This window comes from Nymphalis io, chromosome 4 (assembly GCF_905147045.1).
Source record: "Nymphalis io chromosome 4, ilAglIoxx1.1, whole genome shotgun sequence".
NCBI classification, from domain to species: Eukaryota; Metazoa; Arthropoda; class Insecta; order Lepidoptera; family Nymphalidae; genus Nymphalis; species Nymphalis io.
The window spans coordinates 9,573,054-9,593,609 of NC_065891.1; the positions used below are offsets into that span (position 1 = coordinate 9,573,054).

Here is a 20,556-nt window from a genome sequence, read left to right on the forward strand (position 1 = left end):
CATAAATTAAAAACTATCAGCGAATTTAATTTCTGTAAATAACAGTCCAGTGACCTAATAGCCCGGTTTTACTTTATCGATTGTACTGTACTAGGCGTGCGAGTACGCGGTAAGTACCATTCAGAGAAATATCATTGTGCCAATTCCATGTTAGGCATTGCAGATTTATAGCAGATCTTCGTGCTTGTGATATAACTATTTTACTAGTTACCTTAAACAGTTTTAGTTCTAACTTTATTTTGTTTTTATAATATAGAAGTAAACTACACTTAGCTTTCTTCTGTATTTTATGCTGTATTTTTAGTTTGATTGCTTGTGTGATTTCCACAATAGGTATAAACTCCATTTGTTGTAATAAATCATTCTCTTGTTTTTATTGCTTCAAGTGCTGACATGCAGCATATAAATAATTTTAAAATTAATAAACATACACTATATGTGCGTTTAAAAAAAATGTTTTTTTTTTCTTATGGTAGGGATGGATTATGGTATTTATCATGAGGCCTATATAACTAACTATCTTTCTATAATCATGATCGCCATCTTACTTCTAACAACTAATCTAATAGGCTTAATTCCTGTTCCACCTGCAACATTGTTAGGTTCTAGTTACCTTTGAATGTCAGTGAGTCAACTTCTTATCGAGACCAAATAAATGAACCTAAATACGACTACGAGGTAGACTTTCAGTAGTCTCCAGATTAATGACTTTTACTTTTTTAGATCATAATCCGTAAAATCCAAAAGAAAATAAATATAAAATTACTAATGTATAATTATACCAATCAAACTAGAACCGTTTGTGCAAGTTATATTTATAACGAAATAAAAATTAATTAATAAAATACACCAAAACTTTTAAAAAAATCATTTTTAAACGTAAAATATTGCTTAGTTAACGTAAGTGGATTATTTTGTTGATTCTGATTAGAAAGAACATAGAAAGAATAACGGATCTGTAAAATCAACAGTATTTAACGTCATTTCAGTCCGCAATAAAGTAATCAAGAAATGACGTGTCTGTACGTCGCAATTATACCATATACGGTCTAGTCCCACATGAGGCGGATGGGACTGTCCCAGTATTTCCTCACATAATACTGCCGTTTCTCTCAGTAAAAACATTCTGTCCGCTTTTCTGTTCAAAACATTTATACCGTGTCGCTGGAATTAGAAATGTGTTGTTTTTTTTAATCAACCTCAATCTTTTTATGCTTTTGTTGTTTGTTAATATTGTGTTTATGTACAATAAGCTTTTAAATTATATTTTCTATGATATAAGCTCATAATAACCGTCTGTTTCCAATTTATATTTTTCTGATACTCTTGATTGAAACTAAACTGATCTTATATTTTTTTTGTCACTTGGATAAAAATAAATAATGTATTTAGTTATTAACAGTGGGTACATGATGTCTACGAAAATATACGAAAGCGATCCCGTGGCGATCCTCGTTAAGACGGAAAGGGTACCGCTGGTTTTTTAGGGAGTATTCCGATGTCCGGGGCGCACTCGGCACCTATGACATCGGCGAGCCCCACATACCCTCGCACTGTTCCCGTGGAGGAAACGCGCAACGCGTTTTTCCAGTGATCATCTGAAAATCAGCTATGCCTGACCAACGGTTTTAATTTTCATGTTAAATTTTAATATAACATATATTGAAATTAAAGATATTCATTTTCAAAATAATATTCATGGCATAAATCGGTTCTGTTGACCGTAGGTTTGTATAGAATACTATAAGACATCACTATTGATAATTATCAAAAACATATAAATAGCCATTCTCGTCTCACAACAGGTTTGTTTGATCAGCAATCGATTTCGAAATTTACATTTAGTACCGTTAAAGCGCTAATGTATTTACTTATCTCTATTAGTGTCGATCAGGTAGTCGATTTATAATTAGCTTTGTCATTGTCACAAAAACCTTAGCTCGACGGTATACAAAGTGTAGTCATGTGAAAGTTACAGATTCGTCGCTGACGCTGGACTATGGGGCTATTATTGTGCCTAAGCGTCCCATACTTGTAACAATAATAATAATTAAAGAATATTTTGTATTGCTGTGTTCCAATTTAAACGATAAATGAGCCAGTATAATTTTAGACATAAAGGACGTATCTAGGTTCTTTCCTAGCTTTCGAATTGGTGGTGAATTAAATTTGTAATATTTCTTACATTGCCAAAGTCTAACAGCTTATTTTCCTATCTCTATAATTTTGTTGTAATTGAATACAAAATTCTTAATAAATCTATGATATAAATCAATACTATTTTGTAAAATATTCCATTAAGTACATTTTGTTTATTTATTATACTACTTAGCAAGAGACTTGTGATTTGAAAACCTTATAAAATAGATTTTAATGTTCGGTCATTAAAATTATATAAATATAGCCTTCCATGGAACATATATAGCGTGTCGGTACTCAGTACCTATTCGTGAGAAATTAAATCGTTATGCGGCAAAACGACATCGAACAATAGGACTAAAAAAACTTATAAGCTAAAAAGGGCTTCGTTATAATTCCGATAATTTATAATGAATACCAATATTAATAGACACGTCTTGTACATTTCTTACGAGTTCTGTTGAAACCGACTGTAAAGTTATTAATTTCGCACGTGTTCGATTGCGTCGATAAATAACACGCGTCAGTGGAATTCAAATAAATAAATCACAGTTAGTAGGGCAATCTGCACGCACATTATGTACGTTTATATAATTGTTTATTATTGTTAAGCACAAAAGCTACTCAAGGTTACATTTTAGTGTCACGTCAAAGAACAAGGTCAGATAGCGATATCACGATATTCCTTTCCGACTTCCCGATGCATTGTATCTAAGAATTTTGCCTTGTCAATAATACTCTAGAGATGGTATTGTCGGCGAATAATGAATAGCCCTCATGCATCGGAAATCTTATTTTGATTTAAATAAATCTAAGAACACAATGAATAGATACGGTACATTCTTAATAGTAATTTACGACATTTGTCGAAAAACTATGGCCTGTTTTTGTACCTACTACCTAATTTATTTCTTGGTAGAAACGAACTTTTAATATGAAATTCTATATATAATAAAAAAAGAAGAATTATATATTTTCGTTAAATTTTTTGATTGTTGATTTATTTTAACGTTTTTGATTGTTAATTTATTTTAACGTTATATGACAATTATTTATAGTTATTCTTGCCAGCTGATATCTAACATTATATATATATTAGAGGAATATACATGTAAAATTATACGAGTACGTTAATTTTAAACGATTATGTAGATAATGGGATGAGGAATTTATTAATATTTTCTATTTTAGGTGCGCGTCCGCGAGTTTTACATCGCGATGCAGCGTTGCCCCTACATCCACGAGATGAAGGAGCGGCTGCTGGGCGCACCAATAGACGGGATCGAGCGCGAGCAACGCGCGCAATCTGAACAGCTGGCCGACCCTCAGGTCGGCACTATTGTCAAAGTAAGTTTTTTATTTACTAATTACTAGCGACACTGATTCATTTTTGCGAAATTAAATATGATCTCCCATAATAAATTATATTTTGTTATCCAGTAGCGTTTGGTACCAAACTTCCTTCCTTAAAAGAAATTAAAATATTTTAAACTTTAATTCAGTTTAAATGATGTAATCGCTGAGGTTTTGACCTTATTAAATTCATGTATATTACCGTCACTTTCATAATTTCGTATATTAACCATCATACGAGGTCGTTATGAAAGATAAGTGTTCCTTTCAAACGTGTAAATATATTTCGAGAGCCTTTAACCTTTATCTGTATGTCTGTGTCAGCTCTACATTGAATTTTAAGTTAAAATAGATGTAAGTGTATTTCGTATAAGTTACAAATTATGAAAATATTTTTATATTACCGCAACTTATTTATAAGATTTTTTTTAATAATGTATGTAATGTTATATTATTTTGAATCTATAGCTGAATTCCGACGGGTACGGATCTCATACGTCGCCGGCGCGCGCGCCGCTCGTCACGGACGAGTGTGAGGCGCCGGCGGACGAGACCGATGCACTTACCCCCACCGAGGCGGTGCTGCGGTACCGCGCGTGTTGCCAACCAGAAACCAAACCTAAGAATGCCAAGTTAGTATAATATTTATTAATACGTATTTTGATAACAGACTTATGAGTATACACGAACAAGGATTCAAGTTCCTAAAGAAAACTCGGTAACACCATAACCAGTCCAAGGAAAACATTTCTTTATATCTAATTCCAATTTGACGAGCTGCTTGGCGTGGTTGGTAGACACTTGCCTTTCACGCCGAAGGTTGTGGGTTCGATTCCCACCCAGGACAGATATTTGTGTGCATGAACATGTCTGTTTGTCCTGAGTCTGGGTGTAATTATCTATATAAGTATGTATTTACAAAAGAAAAGTAGTATATGTAGTATATCAGTTGTCTGGTTTCCATAGCACAAGCTTTGTACAAGCTTAATTTGGGATCAGATGGCCGTGTGTGAAAAATGTCCCAGGATATTATTATTATTATAATTCCATTTTCTATACTTCATATTTAACAAGCAATTCATTTTGTCAGTTGATATACTTTAAATCCTAATGAAGCCCATTTCTTATTTTTAATAGTTAAGTTATTAAATTATATTATCCTTTAATTCTGCTTGTATCTCCAGGTTTATTTATACAGATGACAAACAGATAAAAAAACAACAACAATGAAAATTATCGTTATTGATACGTAACATTTATCTTTATAGACAAACATTGCTCTCTGTAACGTCGATTAATCTTATGAGATGTATATATTTAATTATTATTTGTTTATAAATTATTATTTTGTACAATTTATTATAGCGACCAAAGCAATACATTGTAACATTATCATCGCCATTGTTATTGTTATTTTACTCTTTAACATTTATTAGTGGTAAGGCTTTGTGTCAGCCGATCTGTCTAAGCAGGTACTTAGGTTGCTGTTTATGGGTTTCAATGGAAGAAGACGTAACATTTTAGTCATGGTCGAATATTAACATGAGCAGTGGTTTATAATACAAACATTTCTTAGCAAAATCGAATACAATAAATTGGGATATTTATTATTTCCCTTATTAGTATGGTTAAAAATACGAATAATATTTGCCAAACGTGTTTTTGTAAAGCTTAATTGAATATCATTGGGATTATTTGTAACGTTATTATTTAAATAGTTATAAAATGATGGTCAAGCAAACCATCAATTGACCTATTAAATCATAGGGGACACATACAGGCCGTCACAAAAAAACTCAATAGACTATTTAAAAATAAATAAAGGGGAGGAAGCTGTAATCAAAGCACTTCCACGTTGCATGGACGGACAATAGGCTATACGGTCCTCTATGCATACATCAAAGGAACACGTGCGGTATTATAAAATGAACTTAAATGTAAAGGAATAAAGTTGATTAGGTATAATCGGATTAATTAAAAACCATTAAGATTTTTGTAATCTTGAAATTTTTGTTTATAACAGGAGTTTCAACGTTACTTATATAATTAGAAACTCAAGTAAACACACTGTTGGTTCGCTTAAGACATTTAAAAGCGCTGGTTAATCTAAATCAAAACCTAATATATGCATGTGTCAGTGTACGAATGTGTTTATATAAAATGTTTAAGAGATAAGCATGAATTTTTGTTATTTGTTAATTACAAGTTCAATTTGAGTATTTATTTGTAAATTATATAAACTAAAATTATATAATTACAATATGTACAATATGTATGTATGTAAATATGCTAAAGATAGGTATGCATATCTGATAAAATTAAGTTGTATATTATTTTCATAATTTTACTAAAATGTTTTAATATATTTATAGTAAACTTTATATAAATAAACCAGTATGTAACTTTGGAAATATATAAGCTACTGAAACATACATCTTTCATAATCACGTCATCATTTCTCATGTGTTATTAATAGTATGTATTCATCCATAGTTATTTATGGCACGAGTTAATGTTTATCGTTCAATCTTTCAGTCGTAGTTGTTTATTGCAAGTGACATATTACTTGAAACATGCGTTAATGCTAAGAGCTTGTAACTATGGGAGTTACATTAATTGTAAGTCGACAGAAATACAGCTATACTTAAGAAATATTGCTTATAATAGTATACTTCTAAGTATTTACTTTTTAAGTAATATAACTTAGAACCCGCAATTGTAAGTTAACACTCACGTGGTCTAGCCACTGAGCTATCTGGACTCTTAAGTCTTAAATCTCTGATAGTATTTTTTATTAGAAATCTTATATTATAACACGATTTTAATTTGCTATAAACAAAGATACAAGGCCAGTGTTTTATTTATTAATATTTATTACCGGTCCTTTTGTCTGTTACCAAATATAAATAAAAAATAAGAGTAAACAAATTATTGAAATTTTAGTAATAATACTAAGGCGCATCTTCGGACCTTTCGTAGAAAATGAGAGATGGCGTACGCGTTATAACCACGAGCTATACCAAATGTCCGATGAACCTAACATCATTAGGACCATAAAGATCGGACGCCTACGATGGGCAGGGCACGTAGTACGAATGGACGAGGCCAGAGTACCCAAACGCCTCTTGGAAGGCCGGCCGGAGGGTTGCAGAAGTAGAGTCAGGCCCAAGCTCAGATGGTTAGACGGTGTCGAACGGGACACCAAGATCTTAGGGGTGACAAGTTGGAGAACCAAAGCCACAAATAGATCGGACTGGAGAGATTTACTGGATCAGGCTAAGGCCCACCCGCGGCTGTAACGCCTCAGATGATGAATCATTATCACTTATACTAAAGTAAAGAAAATAGTAACAGTCATTTAACACTGTATTAAAGATTAATTAATCACAAATTAAGTATATAAAAACAGTGGTGTTTGTCCGGGTACCTAGTAGTACCTGCAATCTTTGATTTAGAGACATGTGTTCTCGGCTCTTACGTGGTTTATACTCAAATTTATCCGCGCCATATAAAATGCAATCTATAAACTTAATATCATACCCATTGCACATTATTTATTGTCATAGATACCATCTATAATGCTTCTATTCATATGTGATATATAATATACCACTGGCTGCCTCCTTAGTCTAGTGGCTTGATATAAGGCCGCAGACCGCAAGGTCCTGGGTTCAAATCCCAGGTCGGGCCAATAAAAAGTTATTGGGTTTTTCCGTCTACAAATTGTCAGTAGCTGTCGGGAGTCTGGAACTTGGAAGTGTGTACATACTCGTGCTGAAAGCACGTATAGCAGTTGGTCCTGAACTCTTTTCGGTCATGTCGAGTTGCCACCGGATTATGAGAGTTAGGGAATAGAGAGTGCACATTTATTTGTGCACATACTTGCACTATAATATGTCCCGCGCATTTGGCTAATCTCTCATGAGATTGGCCGCCGTGGCCGAAATCGGCCAGAATAACGTCTTAATATAACATATTCAAGAAGTAGTTACTAATTGATTGCTCTTGTCGATAATATCGTTTCCGTGTCACAAATCGGATTATATGTCATTCTTATCAAACAATCTATCTATCAGTGAAATCGTTGCCATACTGACTATCGATTGTAAAATTATCCACAGTTTTAATAAATAATTTGTGTGTAGTGTGCGAATTTATTATACGATAAAGTAACATCGAAAACACAACCCAACAAAACACGTTGCGGCGAAAAGTGGTACTAAATAAGAAGCAAAGAGTACGTGAGACGCTTAATTCCGTTTCGCTTGCCTATTCAGACGATCATAAAATATTGTAATGATGTATTGTATGCGGTCACCGACAAAGTTTGCTATCCCCGTATTATGTCATTGAAGGATTAAACGTAGCTAATTGATATTTCTACAACGCGCCATTGCAACGTAAGAAGAATATTTTTATGTTCTAATGGCGGGTCGGTTGGTGTGGTTGGTAGATGCTTGCCTTTCACGACGAAGGTTGTAGGTTCGATTCCCACCCAGGACAGACATTTGTATGCATGAACATGTCTGTTTGTTATGGGTTTGGATGTAATTATCTATATAAGTATGTATTTACAAAAGAAAAATAGTATATGTTGTATATCAGTTGTCTGGTTTTCATAGTACAAGCTCTGTTTAGTTTGGGATCAGATGGCCGTGTGTGAATAATGCCCCAGGATATTATTATTATTATTATATTTATCAAGTGTTAAGTGAATTATTTTCATAGTGACGGCTAAAGGAAATTTTGTTCAGAAGCCTAGGTTTGCAATCAAATATCGTTAATAATATTATTATATTAATATGTAGGTCTATTATGTTACACATTACATTATATAATGAAACTAGCATTACACTAGTGAATACGCCAAGATGAACATCAGTGAGCACACTCTTAATGTTACAAGTTTGAACATTCTTTTAGGTGTAGAGTTCACACCGCTTTAATTGTTATCTCGTTTATGAATATGTATTCGAATATGTCGATTGAAATCAACTACATACAAAAATGTCCTGGAAAAGTTAAATACTCTTGCATTTAATAAAAAATCGTAGAGAGATTGAAGTATAATAATATTCTTGAATTTAAATCAATGTGTCAATAACGCTTTGCAACTCCTGATGAACTAGAAATGCGCGTTCATCCAATACTTATGTTACTGATATGTACGTTCATCGTGAAATTTCTATATATTTAAACTTTATATACAAGCGAAATACCACTGACTGACTCATCACGAGGTCTCCGAAACTATATTTAATATAAATTTTAAGTAATTCGGACCGAATGACTTAAAATTTAGCGTAGTACTCCTTTCAACACGTGAACGCTAGCTAAAATTTACGCAGATCCGATCCAAAATACATTTTTCATCATTGAATATGGAACATAAGTTTTTAACTACAATAATAAAATTAAGAAGATTACTTTATATATTATATAACACTTTAATTTATAATCTTTTGTTAAATTATCTTCTAAATAATAATAAATTGGCAAAATCATTGAAATTTTCGCAGCTTTTAAATTCATAACTTCATTCATTTAGTATTATTTATAATTTTTTTGTATATGGAAATTCAAAACAGTGGTAGATGTGTATAATCTATAAATCACTATACACAAAATATAATCTTGTAAATTACGATTCAAAAGTGTTTGTAAGAGCCTACGTGAGTAAACGTTTTTATAGTATATATGTTTTGAAAGAAGAATTAATATATAATACTACAATCTTTACAAACAAGGAAGATATAATTAAATTGATAAATGTAAAACCTTAACCATGAACCTTTTTAATTCAGAAGGTGATGTCATTATATCGAACTAATTAGCTAAATAGTGGATGAAAATAGATATTCGATGGCGTGTGGCCAACATCTTTTATAATCATAATTAAACATCATCATAAAACTATATAATATTCCTCTTAATAATTTCAAAACGTTATGGTAGGTACGTCGTATTTCGTTCAAGAATGTCTTAATTTCAAAAGAGAGTTAAGTTAGGATATACATAAAACCTATATACATATAAATACTGTAGTTGTACTTTTTAAATATTTTTTTTTATCTTGTTATGCTATTATTTACATTATTAATTAATTTATTATTTTTTTAATAATATGAAAATATATTTTTTAATAATTACTTATTTAAAAAAATCAACGTTAAGTAATTACGCTTAGTGATTTAAAATAAAAGTCATAAAAGACGTTCTGTTTTCAATTTAATTAGCATTAAAACAAATACAAGTGATTTAAATCGAGAACGATTTCGCAAGGTTTCTACTTAGAATGCGTGTGACGTTTTTAACGTATTGAGTGTCAAGTAGGGTATGCAGCTAATTAAATTAATGTTCTCATGAAACAAAGCACGTTGCAAGTTTTGCAACGAGAGTTGATGACTTCAAACAAATTTTAATTTAACAGCTCGCCGTATAATTGGAAACGAATAATAAGTATACAAAGACTTAATATTATTAATAAGATAGTGCGATGTAATGCGAATATTTGTCTTTATGCTAAACAAAATAAATGGGAGCCCTAAATTTTTTTCTTAATAATTTTGCATCCTCCACTCTTTTGTTATTCGTGGCCCCATTATATGTAGTAGAAACATACTATGAAGCAAAGAGGAGGAACGAGTCCAATTCTTACATATTAAGCTATTCTCATAATCTAAATTGCAGGCAAAAACAAGGTTTATTATGATAGTGCAAAAGTACGTTCAAGAGGACGACATTTATATGCAAATGCTTGTCCTTTTTAGTGCTTGACCTCCATTATTTGAAGTGGGTGAGTACAGTATTACGTAGTGTTTTGCTTGCAATAGGGTTCAGCGACCTGTTACGGTCACTATTCAATCGAGATCGAGCATGCGCGTCGCTTTCATCCTTCGAGACAGCTATTATGCGACTTCTAGTCGCATTATGTGTCTTATAATAGTCGGACATTCAACCTCCATGTGTATGATTTTTAAGGGATGCTAGGGTTGGCACAACCGCAGAAGACGGTTGCTGATTTAAGACTGAAGGTATTTTTGATGGGTGTTTTCAAACGCAGGGCCGGGTCAGTGGGTCGCGCAGCTTCCCAAAGCTTCTGGGAGAGACGCGCCTCTATCGACCGCGTGCCGCCATATTAGGGCTGTCAATTTTTGGATATTTAATTGATCTTACATTTTTGTAATAAACCATATTGAACCAGATTATAACAATAACAATTAACGATTTTAAGTTAGAAGCTACAACTATTATTTGAATTGCGAGGGATTTTGTGCAGCATTGCACTTTTCGATTCTGTCTAACGCGGTCCTCACGAAATAACCTTTACCAAGCACTCGATGCATTGTTTAAGCGACCCTCCTAATAACACCCTATCGTTGAACTATAAAATCCCTCATGCCATTAGTACAATTTACAATATAGGGGCGTCGGTTGCCGGCCCTGGATTGTGAGTTTTACGCGCAGCATCCATTTCTGCGCAACTCTCGGCGCACTCGAGCCGCGGGTACAGAGCAAAGCCGCACCTTCAAACTTCCGGAGTCATTTTGCTCAGTAAAGGCTCCTCGCAAGCCCTTCTTGACCCGTTCCTTATCCTTATCCCAGTACCCCGTGATATGTCCATCATATTGTGTTGTGTCCCGGCTTAAGTGAAGTGCAATGGCGAAGGATAAGCATCAGCCCATGGAGGCTGAAGTGAAGGTCGCCACGGTGGAGCTAGAGGCGGTAGACAACATGGCTACGCTGCCCGTCGGTCAGCACCGGCAGCAGGGTAGCGATATAGCAATTGCTGAGAAGCATAATACAGCTAACAAAGAGATGGAGCTCAAGTGCGTTCAGCCGAAGCCGTCGAAGAAGTATGACTCGAATATTATTGGTTCCTATTCTATTTCATATTAGTAAGCCTTTAGATAATAGATAACATCGTTTTAAAAATAATATCAATGTCCATACATTTTTTATATAAAAAAAAGTGTATAAGTAGGTACGTGTTATAAAATATATATTTAAGCACCTAATTCATTGTAAATAAATTTTGTATTTCATGTATATTTCATTCGTGAATTTATCTCCATTTTATGCTCTACCTTTTCACCTTCTTTTGTCCATGACCCAGAATGCTAATACGCGGCGGGTTATGAATAGTGGCCTAACTTAACCTGGATTTTTATAAATTATGCAGAATTTAAAAGCTTATTTTATTATTTTATGAATAAAGAAAGTTTTTAAATTTTATCCTATGTCAGTGAATGGAACAATATTTATAATTATTTATATTAAGAAGAGAATGTATGAAGAAATTTTTAATGTAGGCTTTGTTACTTTTTTCACGTCTCTATTTTATACTTTAGCGAAAATTAGGTTAGATATCTAATAATATTATATCCATGAGCAATTCTTGTATGAATCTATTTATATACAAAACATTTATTTAGTGTTTCTTGGAAACGGCTCTAACAATTTGTCTCATATATTGTATTTGGATAAGGCTTTTGCTTTTTAAGTTTATCTATACATGTATTTTCTGAAAAAAAGAAAAATTTCACAATAAATCCAACTATTAGAGCCGAGCGAAGATCGGTCGCCCAGGTACTACATTTTAAATACCTTAGTACGACTAATAGCCATTTAATCGCTAGTGTCAACTTTTAAAAAACTTTTTATAGCAATTACGTAGCGGTAACAATATTGCTACGCTTTATATTTAAATGTATTAAATATAAAACCTTTAACGGGATGGGGTTTCGAGTTAGTGACGATGCTTTTCTTTGTTTCGTTTGTTGTTTCTTTATTTCTTTGTATGTGTCATTATTTACAATATTACAATGATTTCCTAATATATACTTATTAGTAAATGAAAATTCTAGGTACACTGGAGTCATTATTATTTTTTCGTCTATGAAGAGAATGAAAAAATACTTGCAACAATTTTTTTTTTGCAGAACTTCGCTGTTCATTATCTCAAGTTTCATCTACGCGAAGCTTCTCGTAGTTGTGTGTATCGCTTACGTCATCAGCGATGTAATCACTCACAATCTCCCTCTTTACTACTACGAGGGATTTTTCACCTACTTGTATGGCATGAGCATATTGTTTTTGCTCTACGTTTTCTGCTTCTTACTACAAGGTCAGTTATTTACATATTATGCTGTGTATAATCTACTATTTCATTAATCTTGATAAAAGTAACTATGTCAATTTATTACCAGAAAGTGCATGCTGCAATGGTAGCCCCCCAAAACCAAAACCCCCACCTAAAGAGAAGAAGCAAAAGAAAGAAAAAGAAAAGAAAAGTAAAGACAAAGAAGGTAAAGAAGGAAAGGACGGAAAGAAAGATGGCAAGAAAGACGGAAAAAATAAAGACAAAGATAAGAAAGAAGAAAGTGGAAAGGACAAGGCAGCCAAAGAGAGCAAAAAACAAAGCCAGTTTCAGGTGCGTGTCAACTCTCCTATCAACTATCGCACATCATCAGCACATCCAATAAAATGTTTATAACACAGTTATCATATCACTTTGTTACTTCATTGTGTTGTTCTGTGTTAGTTAACATATAATATCTTCACGTTTATTTTTTTTATTATGTAACTATTTAAGTTTTGTGATCCTTTAGCACTCTATCGCAAATTTATTTATAAGCTTTTCACTCAACCCTGATTTTTGTAAATGCTTCGTTAGGACGTGACTGGCGCATGAATCCCCTTTTTGTTTATGCCGCCTACTTTTTGTTTTTTCCATATCATTTGGGCAGGAGGTGTATCCCCGTAAGATGCGTGATAAAGTACGACAACAACAATTGCAAATTCAAATGGCGCAATTATATGCCTCAGAACAGGTGAGGTATACCTAGAAGGTCCTGCTTATCATATGCGTTTTGTATTATCACGGAAAGCTTTGGATGTGCTGTTGTTCTATCGTGTGTGATTGCGAAAATGTACAATGCTTATTTACTCGGCTATTATACCGTTTTTGCTTTATGAATTAGTAAATTATTTATATCGTTAATATTATGTGTTACGCTACTATATTGAATGTACCCAAAATTAATAACAACCAAATTTTTTCTTCTAGTAAATCACTCACTAATAAACCTGCAGATACTATTGCAAGTTTATATGTAATGATTAAACTTCATATTATTTTATATACGATACGTTGTGTTTATAGTGGTTTATAAACATTTTAAACATTAATAATAAAACATTTTTTTAAATAACTTTTAAATCTTCCTTTAGCAACAAGATGTCGTGGAGTTGGAAGCAGGACCCGTGTCCCGGCCAATGCGCCGTCGAAAGACTTCACAGAATGAACATAGCCATGGCAGCTTTTTCCTAAGAATCGGCGCTATTGGTATATAAAACTTTTTTTTTTTCTAACGTTGATGGCGGTTTTTTTTATAAATATGTTTACATATATTTTGAATCTTTATATTTTGTTTTTACAGCTTTCGGCCTGGGAACAATGATATATAACGGGTTGGAGTTTGGGACATTCTTCGAATTGCCGTTAGAGTCACCTTGCTATTTGATTTTGAAGGGTGTAAATCCGGTTCTTCAAATGGTTTTTACTTTCATGCAAATGTATTTTATATTTATGAATTCAAGAGTGAGTACCTAACAAATTTATTTGTATGTATACTATTTTTAAGAAATTATAACTACTAATTATAAAAAACTATAATTACTTTCTATTCTTATTATTTTAGTTAAATATACATCGATTCAAAGTTATAGCCAGATTCGGTTTGATGCATGTCGTTGCTACTAATATATGTGTCTGGATAAGAACTCTGGTCTTAGAGTCACTAAAGGAAATTACTGATTATCACGTAAAGAACCCCCAAGGCATTCCCGGAGAAGGTGTACTTGGAAGTAAGTTTTTAATTTGAAGCATCATCTCATGTAAGATATAATTTCAAACAACAAAATACCTAATGAAATTATAATTTCAAGAAGTAATCCGGAAACATACTTTGAGACATTCTGGAAAAGTTTTTGGCGCCGTTACTTCCGCTACGACTACGATAGCTTCAACTGCAGCTACTATTGCAAAATCTACTGGAGAACAGATTATAAATGCAATATCTGTAACTACTTCTACGCCTACAACAACTCCCACTACGAGTAAGTTTCCGATTACATTTATTCATTCTTATTTGTTAGATTCTGCATAACTTCCTATTAACATAACTAAACCCTTCATTTAACTGCATGTATGTTATTAAAATAAGCATTGGACTAACTTTTCAGCGACTTCATCATATTATAACATGGGTGGTTCCATTCCTAAATCAAAAATAATTGACTCGATAAAGACAACTTTAGGGTATGACACTGGAATAGCTTATGGTCGAGACTTTAAAGATTCATGGCCAAATGATAACCCCTTTACAACGACTTCCACTGCAGCACCAATAACTGTAGGGGCTGATAAAGTGACACAATCACAAACAGCCATGTTGGAGGTGTTTCAATGGCTTTATTCCTCTACCATGAAACCTATTGTAAGCACTATGTCTACCTTGCTGATGCCAAGCACTACTGGATCATTACCATCAGTTAGAGACGAATGGGGAAATAGTATCGAAACGTACCGTGTCGATGAACCACCACATTCACCAGGTTTGTCGACGGAGTGTCTTCCATCTTCGTTTTTGGTTCCCCGCCATAGAGATTATAGTTTGCGTTTATTTTTTTATCGAGTAGGTCTAGGTGCACATGTTTTTATTTTTAATTAATTATTCATTGTACACAAGTGTAAGCATGTTGGTGTTTAGTTTCAATTGCACAAATAAAACGAAAATATTTTTGTTATAAATAATAAAGCTATTTACAATGTAAAATTATAAACATTATATGGTTTATAATGTCAAGTTTTTACTTCTAAATGAGCCGTAAATGTTTGTAATATAATTACATTTTTAATGTTCCAATTTCACTTACTTTATATTTTGAGAATGTTATTTTTTATTTTATATATCGTTAAACTTAACTTATATTTTGGCTTAACTTGTTTAAAACTTCATTTAACATTATTTTATTTTTGTAGCCAACAACGCAACAGAAATCTTTGAATCGTTCGACAATCTGAATCCTGCTGCTTTAATTGCCAACATCGACAATACGACAGTATGTGGACGCAACCCAATAATGGGGACAATTGTTTCGGATTCAGCTCCTTATCTTTATCCATTCATTATCGAATACTCTCTGATTGGAGCTGCTGTCATTTATGTCATGTGGAAACATATTGGGCGATATCCTAGGTAAGCTTAAAACAATAACTTATCAATTTTCTTGATATAACAACAGCTTAGAATATTTTTAGTTTACGCATTTACTCAGGTTTTTATTGATAAAATTAAAAATCATTTACACCACTGCACGACTAGTATAGTACTAACACCAAAACCATCGCATACGTTAATGACGTGTGCGTACGTGTTTGGTTGCAGCGTGGCCAGCGATGAAGATCTGGAAAGACGTCTGGAGGCTGTTCTGTCCCGCAGGGCAGCGGCGTTAGCGGCGGCTCAACGTGGCAATCGTGTTGACTGCGCTGGTGCATCGAAGGGACTCTTCTGTGGACTCCTGCTCCTGGTCGCTTCTCTCATCTGCTTAATTCTCTTCTTCGTCCTGATAAGACATCAAGAGTTGAAGCGTTTATCGATTTATTTAGCAGATGTTTCCCATTGCGCACTGATGGTGCTGTCAATTTTTGCTATTCTCATTGGATTTATTCGGTAAGAAAATCATTTATTTGAAATTTTAATTTATATATATATATTTATATTTTAATATAAATATTTAATATATATATATTTTAATTTATTTGAAAAGCATTCATAAAATATTTCTTTTTTATCAAGCCCAAGTAGTAGTCAAGTATATTTTATGTGACTTAAATCATAATCATTTAAAAGGTTTTGCTTAACATTTTCTTAGTGTTAGATATTTAGTGTTATTTTTTTTTAACATTTATACATTTATTGGAATAGCGTTTAACCATAGAATTAATTTATTTACCTTTTGTTTGTGTTTAATTTATTTGTTTATTGTGTTCATTTATCATTTTTGTTTTTTCCCTCCCATTCTTAACTCTATAATAACTTCCCGTAACATTCCTTAAATCCTTTTACATGATTAATTTTAATTGCTCCAACTTCGGGCACATTTCGTGCACTCTCATATGTTGTTAATAATGATCACAAACGCTTTGTTTTATGACAACATAAACACACATTTATCTTTAATATTTTTTAATATACATGTTTACCGGTTTTGGTTTATCTAAAATACTGTGTAGTGGTAGAAAAATGAAATGGAGCTCAAATCCTTCCTCCTGTACCGAACCTCTTCGCAGGGTACAATCACTGAAGTTCCGCTCAGAAGAGCAATCGGACTTGAATGATATTCTACTGCGTGTGTCGGCGTTTGGACTCTTCGTGTATGCTGTATTTAGTGTTATTGCTGGCGGCATGGGCGCTTTCACCCACGAACCGAATCTTCTTGTCATGATTACCGGATGTTTGAGCGTTCTTCAGGTAAATGATGCAATATATAATTATGTGATAAGAGTACTATCGCATGCAAAATATACGTTTATAAATAAGTAGTATATAATAATATGCTATAAGTAAGTAGTATATAATAATTTACTACTTATTGCTAAAATGCAAGAAATGATGCTGAGAATGTTACTGCACTCGTATTTTTTGACAATTTGTGATATTTTCTTTTACAATTAAAACAAAAACGAAAAACATAATCGTAATTCTGTGGCATTCGGGTAAGAAAATGTGAGTCACCCTTACTTTCCGACAATTAATTGAATTCGTTAATCTACTGTAAAGCTATGTTCTATTTCTTACAGGTTGTTCTGCAACTGTTATTTATTGCGGATGTTTCTCGTCGCCGTGTACATCTTCCCGAACAAGAGCGCAGCAAGCCAGCTCGTCAAGCCGTTACTTTCCTGCTTATTTGCAATGTCACCATGTGGCTGATCTACACCTTTGAAGCACAGAAAGTTCTCGCTAATCCGGTAATTTATTTGAGGACTTAAATAAGATAAAAATTAAAAATAATTTCTGTGCAAATCATGACCGCGTGGAATGGTGGCAAGAATGTTAATAGAATTTTCTTGTGGAATCGCAATTCCGATTCTTAATAAAATGAACCAGCCTTCCTGTCGCTAGTAGAGGCAATAAAATGGGTAATATTTTAAATGGTAATGGTAAAAATGTTTAGAATAGATAGGCTGGCGAGCATATGGGCCACCCGGTGGTAAGTGGTCATCAACCCCTATAGACATTGCCATTGCCAGAAATGTTAACCATTACTTACATCACCTATGCGCTGCCAACCTTGGAAATTAAGATGTTATGTCTCTCTCACCCTTATCAACAATATCAAGTACTGCTGTTTTGCGGTAGAATATCTGATGTGTGGGTGGAAGTAGGTTCCAGACAAGCTTGCACAAAGTCCTACCACCATATGTATTCTTTTCCTTCCTACAAGTAATCCAAAGTCCTTCAGCAACGTAACAAAATATATATGATATGATGTATTTTCCTATTTTAACAGATTTGTGTTTAATTTACCTCTTAGTATGTTTGGTTCAAAGTTTGCAATTGAATTTTAAGCGAGCTCCGCCAAACCGGTAAAATTGCGTTTTCGCACACACCTTTGGTTCTGATTGATAACAATATGGTATAACACATTAAACTCATTTTTGCATTTAAATATAATCTTTAAAATAATTTAAACATTTTTCATAATTACTGCTATTTCTAAATATTTTAGGTTCAACTCGATTTCTACGGATTCGTCGCCTGGTCTCTTGTCCAACGTTTTACACTCCCGCTTTGCATCTTCCATCGTTTCCACTCAGCGGTTACTCTCGCTGAAATATGGAAGACCAGCTACAAAGCGCGCTTGGAGTGAACGATATACGACAGCTGCAGGACGTTAAGAAACAACAACAAAGAAAAGTCCAACATTTTCAACGCCCTAGGTTGAAGAATCAATTTCGTCCTGGTCCGGGGCAGCAATTTTAAAACTTAGGTTTGGTATGCCAGTTTCATGTTTGCGATAGGTAATTCCATATTCATAGTCGGTAGGTACATAGGAATTAATATTGAAATGACTCTCATTTTATGAAGTAGAACAAGATAAGTAAGTACCTAATTGCTTTCCCGGAATGAGTCGAATTCAAAATATGTCACTGCAGAAATTATAACTGGATAGATACAGATAGATCTGACTCCCAGTAACTACTAGTTTTCTTTTAAATTCTTTATCACATTCCACAATACAATAGTTTTGCATTACATTTAATTTGTGGAAGACTGAATAAGGAGATGCAAACATTCAACAAATACGTATTAACCTTTTGCTCATAATCAAAATTTAATTAATAACCAGTTGTGAAAAGTTCCCTCCTTTGTTAGAAGTAATTTGAGTGCCATGGTTTTAGAATTTAAGACGTTTTTGAAAGTCGACAATATATTGTATTGATTGATTTATCAAACGAAAGCAATAGGAAATTATTATGAGCGCCTTAATTTGGTATCAGAATTAATAGTGTAAAACAAATAATTTACCACAATTTCAATATTTGAGAAGCTTAGGGTATTTTTAAAAATTAGAGATAATTATATAAAAGTATCAAAAGATTTATTAGAGCTACGTAATTATTTGATATAGAAATGTAGGGTTATATTACATACGAATATTATATAATTGACGTGTCGAAATGAATATCTTATTAAATGTACTTAAAGTTACAGAAACACCAGATTGTGAATTATTGGCAGTAAACTGCTTGATATGTTGGGAATTTGATTTTATTGCAAGGGGCCATGAAGATCTAAAACATTTATCACTATTTCGCACACTTCTTAAGTATAACGTATTATATTTAGCGTTTTGGAATATTTATTATTCTAGAAAGTAACAACTCTTTAGATGTTATAAATAAGTTGACTATATCTTTGTGAAGCTTGAGAGAACCAAGCAAATAATTTAAAAAGTTCGTTTATTTAATTTGTGTCTTATCACAATTTTCGATTCCTTTGCGTTAAATCTCACTGCAAATATTTTCGTAACGAACTTTATGTGCAATCTATTTTTATAGGCTGACTTATTATGGTAGGTAGACATACCTAATCGGAGTTAACGAACGCGTCATGCGCAATATCATTTCTACTTTACAGATTTTGTATAAATAGGTCATATAAAATTATTTATAATATATTTATTAATTTTGTAATTAACTTTAAGATTTAATTGTCTGGTTTATTCTAGAATCAGGGAGTGATGTGTGCTCACATTGTGAGATTTCGAGTGAATGTAGTTCGGAGTTTTGAATGGTATAATCTTTACGATCGTAATAATTCTTAAATTATAGTAATTTATCTAAATTAAAGGATGACGCGATGATCGCTATCACTTTATGATTAAAAATACCTAGCATCTCGGTAAACTCGGCGGTATTATGGTACGTATGCGTGTTTGGCTTGTTTTATCACTGCCGATATAATATTTAAACCACATTTTAATAGTAAGTCTTTGATAAATCTATACTATTTCTAACTTGTTCAATTTTGTAGTGATATTTACTGTGTACCTAAATGTTTGGAACAAAATGTACCGATGTTTGTATCTTTAGGTTTTAAATTATTAAATGGATACTCAGTCAGTGTTATAGATACTTACCAAAAATTAAAAATTTGGATCCTCTACATATTTAAATATATAATTAATATAAATGTCTATTTGAATAAATTAAATAATACTTATGTGATCGTTCGTTTTATTTTCTACTTACTTCCTGTTATTTGTGGTATTTCAATAGAACGTTATAAGAAAAACGCAAATACCCAAAAATAATATCTAGTCTCGATAATGGACTCATATTTTTAAAAATATTCAACATTATGAAGTCATCCGGCATAAGTCGGTAAAAAATTTTAAACTTAGCAAACTGGCGTTCTTGTCAATTACACTGATATTAAAATAATGTCGTAAGACGTAATGATAATATAATATTTACTAGGTAACGGATATAAG

At 32.8% G+C, this 20,556-nt stretch overlaps 2 protein-coding genes across 8 annotated transcripts in view; one reads left to right on the plus strand and one right to left on the minus strand.

Annotated features, from left to right (window-relative positions):
* The window catches only part of LOC126781826 (proton channel OtopLc), a 51,232-nt gene extending 30,942 nt beyond the window's left edge, over positions 1-20,290 (plus strand). For 2 of the 7 annotated variants that reach the window (XM_050506900.1, XM_050506901.1), the window contains exons 2-15: positions 3,331-3,486; positions 3,961-4,124; positions 12,435-12,619; positions 12,702-12,925; positions 13,242-13,325; positions 13,726-13,840; positions 13,935-14,095; positions 14,196-14,361; positions 14,443-14,613; positions 15,539-15,755; positions 15,945-16,229; positions 16,793-17,030; positions 17,360-17,527; positions 18,289-20,290. In XM_050506900.1, the coding sequence (XP_050362857.1) occupies positions 3,358-3,486; positions 3,961-4,124; positions 12,435-12,619; positions 12,702-12,925; positions 13,242-13,325; positions 13,726-13,840; positions 13,935-14,095; positions 14,196-14,361; positions 14,443-14,613; positions 15,539-15,755; positions 15,945-16,229; positions 16,793-17,030; positions 17,360-17,527; positions 18,289-18,429 (2,448 nt within the window). In that variant the 5' untranslated portion in view covers positions 3,331-3,357 and the 3' untranslated portion in view covers positions 18,430-20,290. Of the gene's footprint in view, positions 1-3,330; positions 3,487-3,960; positions 4,125-12,434; positions 12,620-12,701; positions 12,926-13,241; positions 13,326-13,725; positions 13,841-13,934; positions 14,096-14,195; positions 14,362-14,442; positions 14,614-14,739; positions 15,112-15,538; positions 15,756-15,944; positions 16,230-16,792; positions 17,031-17,359; positions 17,528-18,288 lie in introns of all 7 variants that reach the window. The other 5 variants (XM_050506902.1, XM_050506897.1, XM_050506896.1 and 2 more) reach the window with 5 other exon arrangements.
* LOC126781823 (sorting nexin-25) overlaps positions 1-20,556 on the minus strand; it is a 368,238-nt gene that overhangs the window by 128,930 nt on the left and 218,752 nt on the right. The gene's annotated exons all lie outside the window — the stretch shown is intronic.